This window comes from Rhinoderma darwinii, chromosome 9 (genome assembly GCF_050947455.1).
Source record: "Rhinoderma darwinii isolate aRhiDar2 chromosome 9, aRhiDar2.hap1, whole genome shotgun sequence".
In the NCBI taxonomy this organism is placed as follows: Eukaryota; Metazoa; Chordata; class Amphibia; order Anura; family Rhinodermatidae; genus Rhinoderma; species Rhinoderma darwinii.
Window position 1 is genome coordinate 36,978,830 of NC_134695.1, and position 22,595 is coordinate 37,001,424.

At 40.4% G+C, this 22,595-nt stretch overlaps 1 protein-coding gene and 1 long non-coding RNA gene across 2 annotated transcripts in view; one reads left to right on the forward strand and one right to left on the reverse strand.

Moving 5' to 3' along the window:
- Nucleotides 1-1,234: 1,234 nt before the first annotated feature.
- Nucleotides 1,235-8,266, reverse strand: CBLN1 (cerebellin 1 precursor). Its single transcript, XM_075837506.1, has 3 exons — nt 7,569-8,266; nt 5,742-5,861; nt 1,235-2,639 (listed from the first exon to the last, which is right to left on the reverse strand). Exons 1-3 carry the CDS (start codon nt 7,824-7,826, stop codon nt 2,442-2,444), a joined length of 576 nt encoding a protein of 191 aa, XP_075693621.1. The 5' UTR covers nt 7,827-8,266; the 3' UTR covers nt 1,235-2,441.
- A 68-nt stretch (nt 8,267-8,334) lies between these two features.
- The window catches only part of LOC142660708 (uncharacterized), a 116,214-nt gene continuing 101,953 nt past the window's right edge, over nt 8,335-22,595 (forward strand). The window contains exon 1 of the long non-coding RNA XR_012850556.1: nt 8,335-8,504. This is a non-coding gene — a long non-coding RNA (uncharacterized LOC142660708). The remainder of the gene's footprint in view (nt 8,505-22,595) is intronic.

A 22,595-nucleotide genomic window follows, 5' to 3' on the forward strand; every position in this document is an offset into this window, starting at 1 on the left:
TACCCCTGCCATGCCAGATTTACTTTAAAGTATTGTCTAACATCGAGATAAACAAATACCAGTAATATCATATAGAGGGTCTGGCAAATATGGGACATTTTTATGATAAAAAAGAACAATAAGGCTGGATTTACACACAGAATTTTGCTGCGTTTTTAATCACTTTTTAATGTTGTTTTTAACAACTTATTTTTTATGCAACCAGATGTCACATTTAGGTCTATAGTGAAATATAAAACACGCTACATACACTTTGTTTTAGTTCGTGCCATTTTTGTGGTTAGTGAAGTTTTTTTCAAAAGGCAGCATGCTCCGGGAGTGGCATTTTTTTCCTGGTGTTTTTCTTATAGGCCTCTTTATGGGACTTAAAAATCGGCAGAAAAAAACGCATATAGATAGATAGATAGATAGATAGATAGATAGATAGATAGATAGATAGATAGATAGATAGATAGATAGATAGATAGATAGATAGATAGATAGATAGATAGATAGATAGATATGAGATAGATAGATAGATAGATAGATAGATAGATAGATAGATAGATAGATAGATAGATAGATAGATAGATAGATAGATAGATAGATAGATAGATAGATAGATAGATAGATATGAGAAAGATAGATAGATAGATAGATAGATAGATAGATAGATAGATAGATAGATAGATAGATAGATAGATAGATAGATAGATAGATAGATAGATAGATAGATAGATAGATAGATAGATAGTTGGAATACACAAGCTCCTGCAAATGTGCAATGTGAAGGAATTGGGCACTATGTCCATACCCAGACATTTCTGCCTGTTTCCACTTCACAGGAGAGTCAAGTAGTTTGGGAATTATATCTTGTCATAGTAATAATAACCTCTACAGAAACAATCGAGCTGTAGATATGATGGAGTCACCTGGAGTGTTACAAAATCTTACAATGTCCCCATCAGCTCAACAAAACTATTACTAAGACAAAACTGAGGATAAATAAGGAGACTTTGCTTATTATGCTGGTATTAATTTTCCCCTTAGGAGCTAATTAAGTTCCTTGCTGAAGCCAGAGACTTGAAATAAAGCCATGGCATATTAACTCTTCGTATCCACTCACATTCAGGGGGTATTGGGGGAATATACAAGGCTTATAGACGTACCGAACAATGGATTGTTATATTTTCCTCATCATAGTTACATGTTATAGCTTACATTAGTGCAAAAATAATAATAGAAAATAAATAAATCAGATTTCTTACACTTTTATTTCACTGGTAATTTAAGGTACAATCAAATCTCTTCCCATATTCACTATCATAAAAGTAGTCATCTCTGAGTGCTGCAAAATTATAGCATTTACATTTTTGGAAATTACAGTAAAAATTATAAAATAGCAAACAAATGACAATAGTAAGAAATGATAAACCGTGACATATTTCGGATGGCTGCATACAGATAACATCTGAACAGAGAAAAAGGCTTCAAAATATATTTTTATATAATGTGTATATACAGTTAAGATTTTTGTGCGTCTGTTTGCGCATCATTACGCTAGGTATCATTTTATAATGTACATGGTTCCGGAAAGATGTTTTTTTTGGCTAAATTTCCCATTTGAACATGCAACATTAAGAGTTTAGACCTAAAAATATTATGTTAAACGAAAATAAGACAGAACATAACCCTAAATAAAAAATTATATTCATAAAAAAAATATAAATTTTACCGTATGCCATCATACGTCATAATATGCACAGACTCCTTCTTTTGGCATATGACTGATAGCTGGGTTTCTGATTTAGAAATATATGAAATAATAGGACCCTTAAATAAGGGTTTAGGGACTTGAAGCAAACAACATTCCAGCATTCACACCTATAATACAGAGTATAATATTGAAAGTTGGATATACTTCTATCGCTTCTATTTGGGCCACATTTTACAAGAGCGGAACAAGCATCAGACATGTAGCAGCCTTTATTTCCACTATCACCCAGAAATACAGAGAAATATTGAACACACCATTCTGGCCACTGTGCCTTGTTAGATATTTCTGGTGTTACCTAGAAGCCAATATACATGATATCTCTATAGTATTCTCTACCAGTTGTTCAATTGAGACAAAGAAAATTATACATGGCAAAGATGGGGTTAAAAACATAGATGACAATGTCATAAATCAAAGGAATTTTCGGATGCAAACCAAAGACGTGTTTTTTTTTTGTTTTTTTTTTCCCTAAAAGTGCAATGTAATGAAATGACAGCTGATCTCACTAGTTCCTTGTCTGTTACAATAATAAAGTTTCTGAAGCAGGTGAACACACAATTAGATATGAAGGATCTTGGATATTTCAAAGTGAAAAACGTCCCGTCTGAGTCTCTAAGTGCAGCTATTTTGGGGCAATAGCAAATGATCTCTCCTTTGTCACTCGCTGCTCTAGGAAAAAGTCAGTTTAAAGGGGGAAGACCAGAAATCCAGAAAACGTTGAAAACTTCCATCCTCCCATCAAATTGCCCTTGTCTAGTTTAAGGTAAGCTCTGTCCCCTTTCTCCATTTGAATAAGAACACCATTGCTGGCTGCTTCTCTTGTCACATCTTGGTCGCCCGCAAAGGCAGAAATCACAGGCCATCCATTCAACATCAAGCTCACCTGAAGTGCAAAAAAAAAAAGTAGCAGTCAATACATACAATAATATATGTATAATAATGGAATTCTGATGAGGCTCATACAGTACTGTGGCGACGGGATGTGAAATCGGATGATATTGCAGTATCTAGCTGGTTAGGTGGTCTTCTACAGTCTGGAGGACCTCACAGCTTTCCAGTTATGTTCATGGAACAGCAAGATGTTCATTACGGTTTTATGGAACATTAATTGTAATAAGACACGAAGGTCCAAGTTCACCACTTAGGGCCTATTTTTCATGTTATGTAAAGTGTAGGTGGAGTGATCATTCAGTTCACATAGCAGAATGGAGTACTTAGCAAATACTTGTATTGTTAGAAAACAATCAGAATCCCAGCCAGCAAATAAGAAGAATTCTACTAAATATACAAGAGATATTTGACTGAAAGAAGCAAATTATATGAATGGCAAGACTTCCCATACAAGGGCAGACATTTATTTTCTAATTTTCTCTGACTATAGTAATTATATTGAAAGGAATTGTATGACTTTTTTTTTTATTATTGAGTTGGCATGGAATACGGTGACATTTTTTTCTATAATTTCTTTGTTTCTAAGGTAAGACGCCTGATTTGATACTATCTATCTATCTATCTATCTGTCTATCTATCTATCTATCATTATCATCATCCATCTATCTATCTATCTATCTATCTATCTATCTATCTATCTATCTATCTATCTATCTATCTATCTATCTATCTATCTATCTATCTATCTATCTATCTATCTATCTATCTATCATTATCATCATCTATCTATCTATCTATCTATCTATCTATCTATCTATCTATCTATCTATCTATCTATCTATCTATCTATCTATCTATCTATCTATCTATCTATCTATCTATCTATCTATCTATCTATCATGTTTTAGTTTTTCTCTAGAGCTCTAACATCATTGACATAAGCAAAAGTTAACCAGATTTCAGCAACCTGTCTTATCACCAGATATTTTTATTTTTTGGCTCTCCTTAGTCCTCCTTCACACAGTGATATTTTCTGACGGTATAAACTGCATTAAAAAACGCATGTAAAATTTACAGTGCTTGTTCATATGTAACATGCGTCTTTTTATGGCGTTTTTACATGGCGTTTTTTATTAAGTGTAATTTTGCACATGCGTTTTATCTATCTTTTATCTTTATCTATTTATCTATCTCATATTTATCTATTTATTCTGGCAAAAAAAAAAAGAGCTTTTATTTATTCATATATACATTTTGTAAAAATATTATTTATACTTTCTTTTATCAATAATTGTTTTCCCAGCTTAATTTATATATATATATATATATATATATATATATATATACATAATAAAAAAAAAAAACATTTTATTTTTTATGTAATTTGGATGTTTCAATATTTAATTGATGAAAACCAAACTTGACAAATGATATTATGATAAATTGGGCAATATGACGACCTCAGCTCTGCTACACCCATATATTTTCTGTCTACATATCAGAAAAATCAAGCCGAAATGATAGTGTCGGTTATGTCACTTTCCCTTTGTGTTATAAAGGGTCAAATGATTAATAATGTAATAAAGTAATATCTAAGGTGCAATTTACTCGCACTTTAATGATGAAGGATTGTTCATTCTACATTTTTTGCTGCAAACATTGTACTAAGCAGAAAGTCCAGATGTGTGCTTTCTAGACACAAATATTAAATGACCAGCGCATCAGATTATAAAAGTGCCTGACTCCAGAGATTCTCTGCAATCACCTTGTAATATTTATTTCATACTAGCAGAAAGAACAGTTAACTGTCACAGACCCCCTTCCCCTACCAAAATTCAAGGATGACCATTACTTCATCATACACGTCTACTGTTGTTGTCTACATTGTAACTCACCTGCCGCACCTTTATACGGTTCATATTTAATAAAATACATATATGTCCCCAATATATCATTCTGACCAATAATCAATCCAACTTCTATGGTAGTTTATTATATAAACTGATGTACATTATGTTTCTATTTATAGCCTTTCGCCGGAGATGTTTGGTATCTGTAAGACTTGATGATGGACTTCACGTCAAAACATGCCCATGTCACCAGTAAAGATGCTTTATGATTTATCACACCGGGAGCATAAATAGGACACATTAGCATATTATGTCTCATGGAACCAAATACTGCTTGTTAGTGAATATATAGAGATGACAGTAGAGAAGCTATTCCATTAATATCTCTTGGACTCTGCCCAATGCAGATGAAGTTTTTAAAAATTAACACCCATTTTAGCACATCATTTTCACACACTGTTTGCAAATTATATTTTACACTAAGGTGAAGGCATAACAAACAGTCTTTTTAATGGAAGTTGGTAGAATACAGTGATGTTCTGTTTTCATTAACTACAGACTGAAGAAGCCATATGGCAGATGCGTAGGTAATATCTGGTAGAACGACTAGATGTGTCATCTTGTATGGGCTACACATTACTTGGTATACACGTATATGCTGCGACTAGCGCTATCTCCAAAGGGGTTAACCACTTGACCTCAAAATCACACTGGTATTGATGTTCAACAGCATACTAATAAATTGTGTTCTTCAAATTGCAAGGAATATATATATGGTCCCAATTTAGTTACGATTGATGAAACATAGAATATATACACATATATATATATATATATATATATATACATAGAATATATACATATATATATATATATATATACATATATATATATATATATATATATGTTATATATAAATATATATATATATATGTATATATACAAATAAATATATATACATATATTATATTATATATAAATATATATATATATATATATATATATACATATATTATATTATATATAAATATGTATATATATACATATATATATATATATATATATATATATATATATATATATATCTTTATTCTATATTCCATCAATTGTAACTAAACTGTGTCCAAAGGTTTAGAAACTGTATGAAAGTATACTTATATTTTTGTTTACTTTCATACCCATGTTTTATGCAACAGAAATTTTAGTGTAACAACAATAGAAATGAACAATTATTCCAGCCTTACCTGAATAGTTTGCCGGTTGTACACTTTCACCACGTGGAAATTGAAGCTGTAAATCCCTTTTCTTGGGGATATGAAGGTGCTTCGTTCTGAATCAAAATTGCTTCCAATATTAACCAATATCTAGATTTGTGGAAACAAAGAAACTCCATGTTAAATTCAATTACTGATCACTAGAATCCTATTAAATTGGTAAAAGCATGTATAAGGATCTCAGTAGATGTGTGAACTAATGAAAGGCCTTTTACAACACTCTGGAAGCAGACCTGATATCTAACCTGTCACATACAAAGCTCAATGCGGTTGATGTTACTGAATGTTTGCTTGAAATTACTATAAATATTTGTGAAAAATAAAAATAACAAGTTTTTCAGTGTTTTTGTTTTGTAGATTTTTGTTTGCTAATATTTGGAATAATATCTCAAAAGTTTCTAAACGTTCCTGATAATAGTATATGGAGGGGGCACGACTTGAAGTCACTGAATCATTTGACAATAAGCTGATGATAACTGGCTATATTTTGCAGCACCGCAGGACAGCTTTGTAGTGTGGAAAGATGTTAATACAAACAGTAGTTTCTAGTTCAGTTAGGTCATAAAACCACCAGGGTGATCAAACACCGCAGGATAGGTTTATTGCCATTATATATGGCCTACTGCTGTATACCGTGGAGTTTACACCATATCAATTACTGTGTGGCATTTAGTTGTGACTTCTGCACCGGTTCAATAAAATGCCCTTTGCATAGTATATCTACAGATCATATAGAGCAGATTATTCTGACGGAATACTGGTCATTTCATTTCTCAATATAGAAGCTTTCTTTAAGACATAAACACAACATGGAGATCAATAAAACAAAACATTTTTGGTTGTTAGATGGACATTCTGGTTATCAGGTATAAGGCAATCAGTTTATATGGTCATACGAGTGAGAGTACTGGCATCATAGTCCATTACATGGCTTATTCTTGTTCTAATTAGCAAATTAACATATTCCAAATGACAATCTGCTTTTTTTTTTTTTTTTTTACCTGATTTGCATGTGAACACTGAATGGGAGTCTACAACAAAGCGTGCTGAGGAATGAACATTGGTACTTTGGATGCTACCTGGCACCTCTATGGACAATGTGAACTCTAAACCAATGTCATTTAATTCTCTAAAGATTTAGCTGTTGCCTTAAAAACATCTTTACACATCTTTCCTCAAATTTAGTATTTTTTATTTAAATGTAACATTTCACCTTCATCCAGTATATCTTTTATGACAGGTGCACTTACTGCATAACAGTAATACGAACACATGCTTTATCTCATTGTCTTAAACCACATGCACAAAGGAATGATCTGAGACAAGTGCTCCACATAGACACAGCAGAGCTGACAATATGCCCCAAACATCCGCTCTACACAGTTCTGATATTACTACTTAGTTGCTAGCCTTTGGCTACTACCAAATCCTTCTTTAGTCCAGAGAAAAGTTGTGTTTACCATCATATCATGATAGTGTTTTCTTCCTCACTACAAATAGCAGTTAAACTATGAAACTCTGGCAATGGGTATGCTACAAGGGGTTTACTGACTTACTTGAAACATGCATTTAAGGGTTAATTCTGTTTGCAATTTTTTTTCTCCGTTACACAAAGCCTTGCAAGAAGCATAAAACAATAGGTTGAACTAGTTAGGGTTGTGGCTTTGGGTCTCTGGAACTTGCATGGTATGTGCTGCACCACAGTACATGCCAACATCTACCTCCACCACCAGCTTCACAATGACTGACTTGCACATATACTTACAAAATAACCCACACTCTCCATGCATTGCTTACCTGGTCAAAGTATATAGTCATGGATCTGTTACTCATCTCAGAAGGCTCATGGTTTGTGCTCCTGATGGCAGAGAAAGCCACTTTCGCACTTCCAGAGCGCACAGAAATGCCCAGTGCAGTGCCAGTTGGGTCAGCAGTCGGGTTAGAGTCACAAACCACCAGGCATTTCCCCTCCAACAGAATAGGTTCCGTTTCATTCTGACCGTTGGTCATCCCTGCTAGCCATGCCAACCCCAGCACCAACTCCAAGACCCACATTGCTATAGAAGCTCGCTGGGCAGTCTAGTTAAAAGCTGAGCACTCTAAGATCCACTTGAGCACTCAAACACCTCAACGTCCCCCTTTAGCTTTCCAAATCTCCTCCCTTCTGCTTCTTGTAGGAAATATAAATAGACCATCAACCTCTAGCGATGTCCGATGAGCCTTGTAGTTTGCGCTTAATGGGGATGAGCGGAGCTACTGTTAAAAGGCACTTTACCCACTTAGAGTGCTCTCCAGCGGGTCCATTCACCACCTGCTTCCTCCTGCTCTATACACTCTGGCACTCCTCTCCTAGGACTGTGTGGCTCAGTATTTTAGCGCTTGCATATCAGTTTAGCCCAGTGCTGCGCCCTTGGATGAGATCAAGACATAGTGTAGCTCCTGCTACAACATAGATGCATCCAATACTACAGAGCAGAGCTCAAAGACGCATGAGAGGGAAGGTGGGGGCCAGTCTCCAAGCCCTCCCCCCCACCCCACTCATCACCAATCCACAGTCACAAGCCTTTACAGGACAGCGAATCTTCAGCTGGGCTGCTTCCCTCCATGTGACAGCTGTGGCTTTGTTATAGGAGTCAAAGGCAGGTGGTGACTGCTTCTGTCTCATTCTTGCTCGGGTCTCAATATAGCAAATGGATCATTACTGCTCCATCTCCCTGAACTGCTACCTGTAAGGTAAGTGAGAGTGGCAGATAACAGAGACATACAAGGGGATCATCTGTCCCTTATAGCAAGTATCTTTTCCTAATGAATTCACTTGCCTCTAATATGGAGTATGTTAACATGTGCACAGAGAAATTAGTATTGTGTAGCAGATGTTCCTTGCATCATGCAGGATTATTCTACTCAATGAATTCACTTGCATTGGATGTATTGAGAAATAAGTATTAGCCAAGTATCCTTGGAAACTGTCAAAATAAATTCTGAGGATATTTGCTTTCTGAGCTGCTGCAACTTTAGTACTGAGCTGAAAGTATGGTCTTATGTTTAAACTTCCCATATTCAATATATTTCATTTTTGGAGGAATTAAAGGCAGGATTACAAGAGTCAATCACATGTTATTAAATGGTGCTGGCAGAATTCATAATAACTTTTCTTCAATGTCACTGCAGATAAGTTCTAGCTAAGTGTCCATCTGATGTGCCATGACAACCTTACTGCAACCAATGTGACTTCTATAATAATCATTCTGCACTTAAATATAACATACATTGTATTTGGCTGGAAATACATGGTAATAGCTACTTTCACTGATTCTTAAAAAGAAAGTTTGAAGCGTAGATATATATATACATAACTATGCACTTGTTTTGGTGTTAGAATAAAACACTTCAAAGTTGTTTAATACAAGTTAAAGGTATACGTCACATCATGTCAAATACAGGTATCTCTAATTCTGAGAACATCCTCTATGTGACTCTATAAGACTCTATATGACTCTATTTGACTATCTCATCACCCCCCGCTCCTTCTATAAACTTTAGCTTTCTCTGCTTTTGTTTAGTGGTTCTTTAAGAATAGTAATAAAGTTAAAAATACAGCGAGTTTTGTCTCCTGGTAGTCTTTGGCATCTTAACCCTACTCATTCCTGACTATGCGGAGGTGTTTGGCTGAGAAAGAGTCATGTATTATTGTACTGTGTACCATATAAAGGGATTAGCAGAATCAGTTTTACTCCTGCAATAACTCCTGGGTTTATATGACAGATACCCTGATTTCAAGGACACAAACAACCAGCCTGGGGCTTAACATTTTTTATTGTAGCAGTTTTTTTTACCACCAGCTGAAAGATTTCCAATATCCACTGAACTGCCTCCATTAAGACTAACATCATATAGTGGATTCTCAGATTACTTGTGACTCTTCCCATTTTAGTAACTTCACTGATAAATGTCACTTCAAAATGAAATATTGTTCTTCTTAAATTGTAGTTTTACCCAATATGTGGGAAAGAGAACAACACCACAGCAATATATATATGAGTATATATTACATATATACACTGCATTTATTGCATATATACTGCATATATTCTATGTTATAAGCTTTACCTATGGTACTATATCATGTGACAGAATAAAAGCATGAAGGTTTATGATTTATTTTTTTAACAAGAAGTTTTTATTTATTTTGAAAAGTTAAAAACACAGTACAAGATAAAAAGTGTTACAGAGATCCATATATAGCAAAGTAAGATGGATATGGAAAAGTTGTTACCTTTCCTGATTTGCAAACAGACCAGATGTGAGATATAAATCACATATCTACTGCCATATCTGTATATAAGCCACAATGAATGTATTGGATGGGGGATAAGGCTAAACAGAACAAGTCCATGATGCCGAACCTGGTGATTGTATCACTAAAAGATCAGTTAGAAAAATATCAGCTATGCAACCAAATCTCCACATATTTATAAAATCTTGGTTAGCGGTGCCGTTGTGTAGCATTATTTGTTTTTTCATATAAACTGGTAGTATTAACAAGGTTTGTGACTTCTTTGATATAAGGTTGGTTAGATGTTTTTTAGTGTATGGTGACCACTAATTTGGTTGACATTAAAAAGTGGGCTATCAAGGTTCTGTACATGGGAGGAGAGCTAACAACTCGAATGAAGAGCAAGGTCATACTGGGAGCCAAATTCAATTGTTCTTTAGTAAGAGTGTTTATAATATGGTTGAAGTTGGATTTGTTCACATGTGTCCCTTAGTGGCTGCACTCCAACAAGTCATTGGGCAGAAAGGAATATTTGATGAAGTCTAGAGGGAGTATAATACCATCTAAGGTATGTTTTAATAGTGATCTCTTAGTGAGAGGTGCAGTGTAAAGATTTGTAGATAAGTTTGAAGGAGTTTTGCCATTCTTTTAAGGAGATATCCATTTGTATGTCTTTTCCCGTTTGAGCATGGGGGAGTTTTCAGCATGATGGTTTTTGACCCCAATGCTTCTTGAAGAATGATATACCTCTGGTTCCATGACTTGGATCTATTAAGATGTTGTAAGATATTAAAGGAATTGTAGGAACTTAAAGAAGTCTCCGTTAGGTATTTGGCAGTTTTGTTTGAGGTATTGGAAATATAATGTATGTAAGGGGTCATAGAGATCTTGTAAATTATGAACTACATTTTTGCTGCAGTTCCCTAAAAAAAGATTGATTATGTTATTTTTAAGGAATGCTTAAGAGATCTGTCTTAGTGGGCAATATTTATTGTTTTGGGTAACAAAATTATTTTTCCAAGCTTTATCTGAGATTTGAACTGAGGTCAAATAGATAAAGATGGGTTTATGCCCCATAAAAGTGGCATTCTATTTCTACCTAATACTTTTTGGAGTCCTCTGCACACCAATGGACTAATATGCAGGCGAACTGGTAGTCTTGTAGGCTAGGTAAACCTAGACCTCCTTCTTTCCTTACCTTCCTCATGGTAGGGATGGAAGCTTAAGGTCATTTGTTATTCCAAATGAATGTTTGACGTTTATTGGCTTAGGTGAGGTAAGAAAAGATAAAGGTAAGTTTATAGGAAGGGTTCTAAATAAGTATTTTGGTATCAGGAGCATCTTGTATGTAGCGATACGTCCAAACCATGAGTTTATTAACTTGGAATAATATTGCATGTCTTTTTGAGTCTATGTAAGAAGATAAGGAAGTTCTTTGATATAGTTTAGTAATGGGAAAGGTAAGCTTAATTTCCAAATATGTAATTTCCATTGTCTGACAGTCTAGAGTTGGAGAAGGTTAGAGGGTATATGAATTGGTAGTATTTGAGATTTAATTCTGTTTATCTCAAAGTAAGACACCTTACGCAATTTGTTGCAGATGTTGAAGACCGTCTTCAGGGATTGGTGTGTGTCGGTGTTTATTAGGATGACACCATCCACAAATTGAGTGATTTTATGTTGTAATGGTCCCATCTTTTTTGGAATTTACAGTGTCATCATTTGTTCTTATTGCCTCTGTAAGATGGAGCTGCGTAATAAGTAACCATAACAAAACTTGGAATGGGGCCTGCTCCATCAAGACATAAAAGACTTTTGATTGTTTTGCATTCAACTATGTATTGTCCTCCCTTCCTTGGTCTCAGAGTACATGTATTTTCCAACTCTTGCCTTTCATCATTCACAGGTATCACTTACTGACCCATAAAGAAGCACTTTATGGGGCAGTAAGTGAATATACCAAGCCTTTTATTTTTTGCCAAGGCTGCCTGTTCTGTAATGTTAAGACCTTTTATTTTGACTCGCTAGCAATAGAAATGTTGTCTTCCCATTCTTACTGCTTCGCCGCCATCTTTATCTGTTATTTTCTCCTTCCCACTGGTCTGGATATGGCTGCTGCAGCGTGAAATTTGTGTCCCCACGCAGGTCTCTCTTTCCTACAACTCCCATAATGCTTCGTACAGAGGAGAGACAGCTAGATGTGCGTCTAGCTGAGTTCCTCCTCTCGTTCTTCCAGGGCTTTAACTGCAATCCTACATGACAGAGAAGCCCATCAACCCCCACCAAAAAACAGTAAGTGTTCCCTGTAGATAGTGCCCATATAGTGCCACAGTGCTCATGTAGTTAGTGCCATACCCCCCCCCCCCCCCCCGAAGATAGCGGCACACATCCCCTGTGTAGATAGCTCCACCCCCTGTAGGTAGTGCCACCCTCCCCCTGTAGATAGCATCACACACCCCATCTAGATAGTGCCACACGCACGCCACCCTTTAGATAGCCACAAATATCCTCTGCAGATAGCGCAACCACCACTGTAGTTACCGCCATTAGGACTCCCTATGGGAGCTAAAAGAAAAAAGGACACGGCGCCAGATGGAAGTGATAGAAGAGGTTTGTTTTTCCAAGGAAACAAAATATATGCTTCCTTTTCCAAATTGCAAATACTGGCAGGTAAATGCAAAGAGGTGCAAGCTGCTGCCGATCCCCAAACGCAAACACCTAAAGGAGTTGCCTTGATGAAAATTGTAAATAAAATAAAATAAAAAAGAGAGATACTGTAGGCGCTGCTTGGTTGATAAAAGTTGGTTTATTGCATAAAAGCAAGGTAAACAGATTGTTAAGCGTTTCAACGCCGGACTGGCGTCTTCCTCAGGCAGATAACACATACAGTACAAGATCATGCATATATATACACATACAAGTGAACAGTGATAGGGCCAATTCAGATGGGGCAGTAAAAAAACCGCCAAAACCGGGGAAAGGTCAAAGGTCACAGAAACAACTATTGTTTACAAAGTTGGAGAAAAAAAAAGGCAATGTGGCATATGGATGGTCCGTGTGTAGCAGTGTGACCTAACCGACATAGATCATGTGCTAGGTACGAAGCCCGTAAATAACAGTCAGTTCATGTTAAAAAGCTAAAATAATTCATATTTAATCAATTTCATCGAAAAAATGAGGTAAAAAGCGTATGTGATTAGATGAATATGATATAATTATGGAACATATCTTTGATATTATATGATATATGATAGTATTATGACCTCTCTCTGTTTTGCATTGTGAGGACTCTAGGTGACGTCACAGGTGATCTCTGAACTATCTGTTTGTGGTTTTTTTTCTCTGTTTTTCTTGTGTGATGTGATTAACTGAATGTATATAAGATGCCTTGTTGTACGGAAACTACATGGCCTGATGAAGATGCTTGTTCAGCATTGAAACGTGTAGCCCTTATTATGTTTCATTAAACCACTGTATTATTACACCTTCTTATTTGAATTGTTTAGCAGTGTCTGTTTGGGGTCCCATTTCTTCCTCATATTTCCCTGCTATCTACAGGGGGTGTGTGGCACTATCTACATGGGCACTTGGGGCGGAGCACGGGAGGGGAGCGGGCTCTGAGCGACGTCACACTATAGATCAGATCTGCCCAAAATTCGCTCAAACTGGCTTCCAGTCCGGCCATTACTTCAAGGACAGTTTAGTGAGTCTGATTGTGGTCACGTGGTGCTGGACATGGATTGATATGGGCGGCAATTACACAATGAAAGAGGACAAAGGTAAAAATTATTTTTAAAAAAAAGGTGACCGATGCATGCACTGTACTATCTGATAATATATATTTTTTTAAAAGCTTGGGAGTGCTTCTTTAACTTTAGTTTCTAGGTCCCATAACTGATGCTGTGCCTGCCTGGTAATTACAACCATGGTAAGAGGTTCTATTGGTAAAATTAAAAATATAGGAGGCACCCTTGTAAGGTTCCATTAGACAAATTCATAAGATACAATTCTATTAACAAATACCTTTGCTGCTGGGTTTGAATATAAAGCTTCTAGTGCTGCGTAAATGAGGCCAGAAAGTCCAAACTATTTCAATTCGCAAAAGGCATGTAATGACGGGGGGTAGGGAAACGGACAAGTGAGCCCTAGTCTACCCCCACTCTGTCCCTGCCTACTTGCAACGACCCGCCCTAGGCGACGGGGTACAACTGGGCGGCGGTCCCTGCGCTCAGTAAGTGCACGACAAACACGACAAAAATACAAGGGAATACAAGCAAGGGAAAGGGGCAGTTGCCCACGGCAACACCGTGAGCAACCAGAGTGGTGAACGAGCCGAGTCAAGCCAGGAGTGTGCGAGGTACCAAACGAAGAGCAGAAGAGTAGTCAGTAAGCCAGGGTCTGTATGGAGCAGGATCAAAATAGAAGGAGCTGAGCTGGGCCAGGAAACCACACAAAAAGAATCACAAGCACCGAGGGACAGGAAGGGCAGGCTTAAATAGACCGAGGGCGGGAGCTAGCTGAGTCTGGCCAGGTTGCGATAGGCTCTCCCACTCCTAAGCCTGCCAGCCTGAGTGGTGGAAGCTGGAGTCAGTCTCAGGGATGTAGATTCAGGTGCTGACTGATTAATTATGGGAGTTAACCCCGAAGCTGTGCCTGGCAGATCCTTTACAGTACCCCCCTTTTCTGAGGGGCCACCGGACCCTTTCTAAGTGGACCTGGCTTACTGGGGAAACGCAGGTGGAACCTCCTGACCAATACCCCAGCGTGAACATCCCGGGCGGGTACCCAAGTCCTCTCCTCGGGCCCGTATCCTCTCCAATGGACCAGGTACTGGAGGGAGCCTTGGACCACCTTGCTGTCCACAATCTTGGCCACCTCGAATTCCACCCCCTCAGGGGTGAGGACGGGAACAGGAGGTCTCCTCGAGGGAGCCAAGGACGGGGAGCAGCGTTTAAGGAGGGAGGCATGAAACACGTCGTGTATACGAAAAGACGGGGGTAACTCCAGCCGGAAGGAGACAGGATTGAGGACCTCAATGACCTTATACGGCCCAATAAACCGGGGAGCAAACTTCTTGGACGGAACCTTGAGACGCAAGTTCCTAGACGACAACCACACCAGATCCCCGACCATAAACAGGGGGATAGCAGAACGTTTTCTATCAGCCTGAGTTTTTTGTACGCTCTGGGATGCCTCTAGGTTCTTCTGAACCTGGGCCCAGACTGTGCACAGTTCCCGATGAACGACCTCTAGCTTGGGATTGTTGGAACTACCAGGTGAAACGGAGGAGAACCGTGGATTAAACCCAAAATTACAGAAAAAGGGGGAGACCCCCTGACGAGTTACTGACCCGGTTATTAAGGGAAAATTCGGCGAGGGGAATGAATGAGACCCAATCATATTGACAGTCAGAGACAAAACACCTTAAATATTGTTCTAGAGATTGATTAGTCCTCTCAGTTTGGCCATTGGTTTCAGGATGGAAGGCAGAGGAGAAGGACAGATCAATCTCCAACTTCATACAGAAGGCTCTCCAAAACAATGAAACAAATTGTACCCCTCTGTCCAAAACAATATTGACAGGGACCCCATGGAGACGCAGGATGTGTTTGACAAACAAGGTAGCCAACGTCTTGGCGTTGGGTAGTTTCTTGAGTGGCACAAAGTGGCACATCTTACTGAAGCGGTCTACTACCACCCACACCACCGACTTGCCTTGGGATGGAGGCAAATCGGTGATAAAATCCATGGAGATATGTGTCCAAGGTCTCTGGGGAATGGGCAACGAACGCAGTAAGCCCGCTGGTCGGGACCTGGGAGTCTTGGACCTAGCACAAACCTCACAAGCGGCGACGTAGGCCTTAACGTCTTTAGGCAACCCAGGCCACCAATAGTTTCTAGTAATGAGGTGTTTGGTACCCAGGATGCCTGGATGACCAGATAGTGCGGAGTCATGATTTTCGCTAAGTACCCTTAGCCGGAATTGCAGGGGAACAAACAGCTTGTTCTCAGGAAGGTTCCCGGGAGCTGAACCTTGATCAGCAGCAATTTCAGAGACTAAATCAGAATCGATCGAGGAAATGATTATACCTGGAGGCAAAATACAAGCAGGATCTTTCTCCGAAGGAGGGCTGGCCATGAAGCTACGTGACAGTGCATCAGCCTTAATATTTTTAGACCCAGCCCTATAGGTAACCCAAAAATTTAATCTGGTAAAAAATAACGCCCATCGAGCTTGTCTCGGGTTTAGCCTCCGGGCAGATTCTAGGAAAACCAGATTCTTGTGGTCGGTAAGGACCGTTACCTGGTGCCTAGCCCCCTCCAGGAAGTGGCGCCACTCTTCAAATGCCCATTTAATGGCTAAGAGTTCGCGGTTGCCAATATCATAGTTACTCTCAGTTGGCGAAAACTTCCTGGAGAAGTAGGCACAGGGGCGGAGATGGGTGAGGGACCTGGTACCCTGGGACAAGACAGCCCCCACTCCCACCTCAGATGCGTCAACTTCCACGATAAATGGCTCCATTTGGTTGGGCTGAACCAGCACCGGGGCCGAGATAAAGCACTTCTTAAGGACCTCAAAAGCCTGGACAGCCTCAGGAGGCCAGTGGAGGAGATCAGCTCCTTTGCGAGTGAGGTCCGTAAGAGGCTTAGCGATGACCAAGAAGTTAGCAATAAATCTCCTGTAATAATTAGCGAACCCCAAAAAAACACTGCAACGCCTTCAGGGAGGCAGGTTGGACCCATTCCGCCACTGCCTGAACCTTGGCGGGGTCCATGCGGAATTCATGAGGAGTGAGGATTTGACCCAAAAATGGTATTTCCTGTACCCCAAACACACATTTTTCGGTTTTGGCAAACAGTTTGTTTTCCCGAAGGACCTGGAGCACCTTCCTGACATGCTCAATGTGGGAGGACCAGTCCTTGGAAAACAACAGTATGTCATCAAGGTACACTACAAGAAATATCCCCAGGTAATTTCTCAAAATCTCATTTATGAAATTCTGGAAGACCGCAGGGGCATTACACAACCCAAAGGGCATGACGAGGTATTCGAAATGGCCTTCGGGCGTGTTAAACGCAGTCTTCCACTCATCCCCCTCTTTGATGCGGATAAGGTTATACGCCCCTGGTAGATCCAACTTAGAGAACCATTGGGCCCCCTGAACCTGATTGAAGAGATCAGGAATCAAAGGAAGGGGATACTGGTTCCTTACCGTGACCTTATTCAGGCTACGGTAGTCAATGCATGGCCTAAGACCACCATCCTTCTTCCCTACGAAGAAGAATCCAGCACCTACCGGAGAAGTAGAGGGACGAATGTAACCCTTGGCCAGGCATTCCTGGATATACTCTCTCATGGCTTCACGTTCGGGACAAGAAATATTAAATATCCTACCCTTAGGAAGCTTAGCTCCTGGTACCAATTCGATAGCGCAATCGTATTCTCTATGAGGAGGTAACACTTCGGAGGCCTCCTTAGAGAAAACATTAGCGAAGTCCTGAACAAACTCGGGTAGCGTGTTCGCCTCCTCAGGGGGAGAAATAGAATTAACAGAAAAACATGACGTAAAACATTCATTACCCCATTTGGTTAGCTCCCCAGTATTCCAGTCAAACGTGGGATTATGCAACTGCAACCAGGGAAGGCCTAGAAGCAAATCGTCCGATAATCCCTGCATCAACAGTACAGAGCACTGCTCCAAATGCATGGAGCCAACAAGGAGTTCAAAAACAGGGGTATGCTGTGTAAAATAACCATTAGCAAGAGGAGTGGAGTCGATACCCACTACCGGGACAGGTTTAGGCAAATCAATCAGAGGCATAGCAAGAGACATAGCAAATTCCACAGACATGATATTAGTAGAGGACCCTGAATCCACGAAGGCACTGCCGGTAGCAGACCTACCACCAAAAGAGACCTGAAAGGGAAGCAAGATCTTAGTACGTTTCCTATTTACGGGAAATACTTGTGCGCCCAAGTGACCTCCCCGATGATCACTTAGGCGCGGAAGTTCTCTGGCTGCATTCTTACGCTTAGGACAGTTGTTCACTTGATGCTCGTCATCCCCACAGTAGAAGCAGAGACCATTCTTCCTGCAGAATTCTCTACGTTGTTGGGGGGACACGGAGGCCTCGAGTTGCATAGGTATCTCTGAGTCTTTTGGGGAGGAACGAAGCAACGGAACTTCGGGAGGCATCATGGGGGAGTCGGAGGAGAAAACACATAAACGTTCACGTTGTCGTTCCCTGAGACGTCGGTCAAGTCGTACCGCTAAAGCCATAACCTGGTCTAGGGAGTCAGAAGAGGGATAGCTAACTAGCAGGTCTTTCAGGGCATTCGACAGACCCAACCTAAACTGGCACCTTAAGGCAGGGTCATTCCACCGAGAAGCTACGCACCACTTCCTAAAGTCAGAACAATACTCCTCAACAGGTCTCTTACCCTGACGTAAGGTCACCAGCTGACTCTCGGCAAAGGCAGTCCTGTCAGTCTCGTCATAAATAAGTCCGAGAGCAGAAAAGAAACAATCAACGGAGGAAAGTTCAGGGGCGTCAGGAGCCAAGGAGAAGGCCCACTCTTGGGGCCCTTCCTGGAGCCGGGACATAATTATACCCACCCGCTGGCTCTCAGAACCTGAGGAATGAGGCTTTAAACGAAAGTAAAGCCTACAACTCTCCCGAAAGGAGAGAAAAGCCCTCCGGTCCCCTGAGAACCGGTCGGGCAACTTGAGGTGGGGTTCAAGAGGTGAGGTGAGGGGAACTACCAAGGTAGCATCAGGCTGGTTGACCCTCTGAGCCAGGGCCTGGACCTGTAGGGAGAGACCCTGCATTTGCTGAGCCAGGGTCTCACGGGGGTCCATAGTGGTGTCAGGGACCGGGGTAGACTAGGTATGGGCTTGTGATTATGTATATGTAATGACGGGGGGTAGGGAAACGGACAAGTGAGCCCTAGTCTACCCGCCACTCTGTCCCTGCCTACTTGCAACGACCCGCCCTAGGCGACGGGGTACAACTGGGCGGCGGTCCCTGCGCTCAGTAAGTGCACGACAAACACGACAAACATACAAGGGAATACAAGCAAGGGAAAGGGGCAGTTGCCCACGGCAACAACGTGAGCAACCAGAGTGGTGAACGAGCCGAGTCAAGCCAGGAGTGTGCGAGGTACCAAACGAAAAAGAAGAAGAGTAGTCAGTAAGCCAGGGTCTGTATGGAGCAGGATCAAAATAGAAGGAGCTGAGCTGGGCCAGGAAACCACACGAAAAGAATCACAAGCACCGAGGGACAGGAAGGGCGGGCTTAAATAAACCGAGGGCGGGAGCTAGCTGAGTCTGGCCAGGTTGCGATAGACTCTCCCACTCCTAAGCCTGCCAGCCTGAGTGGTGGAAGCTGGAGTCAGTCTCAGGGATGTAGATTCAGGTGCTGACTGATTAATTATGGGAGTTAACCCCGAAGCTGTGCCTGGCAGATCCTTTACAAGGCATACAGCCAATAAAGTCAAATGTCCTCTCCGAAACATTGTTGGGATTTCTCTATGGTTGCAATTTTAAAGAAGGGATATTAAACATCTCGTATTGTCTGGTGCTTGTCTTTAAGAGGTAAAAGTCACCAGGTCCCTCTTAATAGATGAGGGAAGGATAGACATTAATCTTAAAGCAGGTAATTTAGCGTAAATTTACACATCTCTATTAAGTAGGTCAAAAATGAGTTGGAGTGTCATGGGATTTTCCAGGTTTGGATATTGTGATGATCAAGGCAGACAACATTTCTTTTAGAAATTTCCCAGTTGTGGATGCTAATTGAAATATAGATTGTAGGTGTGGAAGTAATAGATGTTACATTTTTTTATAATAATCATTGAAGAACTTACCTGGGCACGGCAATTTATGTAGAAGGATGGATTTAATGATTTTAAGACGTTGTTCAGGTAAAATCACAGGGAGTTTAAGTTTGTCAACAAAATAACTCATTTGGATTTGTGTCAGTTGTGTGATTTTACCATTTTCTTTTAGGTTATAAAGGTGTTGTAGTAGTCTTTAAATGCGTTTGCAATTGGTTGTTAAAAGGATGTTTGATATGAGATATTATTGCTTTTTGAGTTTTCAATGTCAGTCTTCTAGCCAAAAAAAGCCCACCTTATTTATTATCTTGTGAATAGAAATGCATTTTCAATTTTTTATAGACGTGTTTATATTTAAAATATCAAGCTAGTCAATCTGCCATGCACCTAAATGTTGCAGTGCACGACCAGTCACCTCAAAAAATGATATTCTCAAAACAGCGGAGATAGCTACTTAAAAAATAACCTTTAGTCTTTACCATTAAAAGATACGGAAGTACAACACAAACAGCACATACAAGACTTTTAGGGTGTATAACATTGCAGCACCCTATTAGAAAAAGGATCCCATCATATATATTATAAGTCTGAGAAAAGGTGCCTGCCACGATACGGACGCCAAATCATCCAGTTCACGTCAAAATGATAAATGACAAAAAGAACAGAAAAAAATGGGTGGATCTTACCAGACTTCTTGCGCGGATTCAGTATCTGTCACCTGTCAGAGTTGGTCACAGGATGGCTCCAGAACTTAAAACCACAGCAGATCTGAATATAGGAAAACAAATCTGTCCCTATCTCACGCTGATCCTAGTAGAACAACAGGATAGATATTCAGTCCTGTCACTGACCCTAAAAAACGTCAGACTGGCTTAGCAAGCCCTGTCCCTACACTATAGAGACCCTATACAATACCCTACTTTTCCCATGTGTTTCTTCCCTCATGGGAGTCATCAGGGGATTCACAGAGTATATAGAAAAGTTAAATACAATAAATTACATATAAACTAGCTCCAATCTAGTGACCCATACTGAGCATGGGAATAGTAGGGTAATATATGAGTTTCTTACAAAAATATTATATCACTGTGGTGATGCTTATCCTCTTGCCATAGAAAGGGGTGTTTGAAGGGGCTGGTAAGTCCTTAAGATTCCTAGATAGCAATTCTATACCCACTAAATTTAAAAATGGGAATATACATCAGAAACAATATTAGATTACCTTCTATTGAAACATAAGCTGCATTGGGCCAAACAGATACCCTTGTAGAGATAGCAGTGCAGTCATAGAAAGGAAAAAATAAATAAATACAAAAAACAACTTCAATATTTGAATGAAAACCTTCAGTAATGGCCAATCGATCTATCAGCTTCTTCAGACTATACTCTCCACTTGTGGAGTAGTATTGTTCACTAGTGGAAAGTCCAACCTGTAATCTGGTAGAGTCTGTTTTCTGGCATTCATCGTCAAGGTGTGTAGGTGGAGATGTGGATGCTGTTAGTAGTTGAGTGTCCATTGTTATGTTCCATGACTTGAGTATAAAAAATGCCTTCTTCCAGGATTTTGATCAGATGATTAAATCCTTGGCAGTTGATAATTTTTCGTGGGATATCCCCAGTGGTACAGGATTCCATTTTTGGAGTAGAAGTTGGCTAATTGGGCTCAGATCGCTTCTAGATTGTAACATGTTTGCAAAAAGATTGACAAATAGCTTCAGGTGAGGATGTAGAGCTGGTAGGGGTTGATGCAGGGGCGTAACTAGGAAAGACTGGGCCCCATAGCAAACTTTTAACTGGGCCCCCCCCAGGTGCCACACGCAGCACCCTTTATAGATAGTGCCCCCTGTAGATTGTGCCATACAGCCCCCCTGTAGACAGTGCTATACAGCTCCCCTGTAGAGAGTTTCACACCCCACATGTAGATAGCGCTCCCCACTTCCCCCTTGTAGATAGTGCCATACAACACCCCCCTGTAGATATGACCATAAAGCCCCCTGTAGATAGGCCATACAGCTCCCCCTGTATATAGTACAACAGAGCCCCCTCCCTTGTATATAGTGCCACACAGCCCCCCTTAGTAGATAGTGCCATACACAGACCCCTGTAGATTGCGCCACACACAGCCCTCTGTAGAAAGAGCAACAGCCCTCCCCTTGTAAATAGGGCCATACAGCCTCCCTAGTAGATAGTACCACACAGGCCCCCTTAGTAGTGCCACACAGCCCCCCTTAGTAGTGACACACAGCCCCTTGTATATAGTGCCACATAGCTCCCCCTTGTGTATAGTGCCACACAGCCCCCCTTGTATAGTGCCACACAGCCCCCCTTGTATGTAGTGCCACAAAGCCCCCCTAGTAAATAGAGCCACCCTGCTCTCCCCTTGTATATAGTGCCACCCTGCTCCCCCTGTATATAGTGCCATCCTGCTCCACCCTTGTATATAGTGCGACCCTGCCCCCCCTTGTATATAGTGCCACCCTGCCACCCTTGTATATAGTACCACCCTGCACACACCCCTTGTATATAGTGCCACACAGCCCCCCCCCCAAAAAAAATATATTGTACTTACCTTGCCCCTTTCTTGCAACGGACGGAGCGCTGCACAGGCTCCGGTCGGGACACATGCGCAGACCAGCATGATGCAGTGACGTCTTCACGCTGGCCTGCGCAGGCAGTCTTCCCAGAAACGTATAGGCTGCCTCAGGGCCGA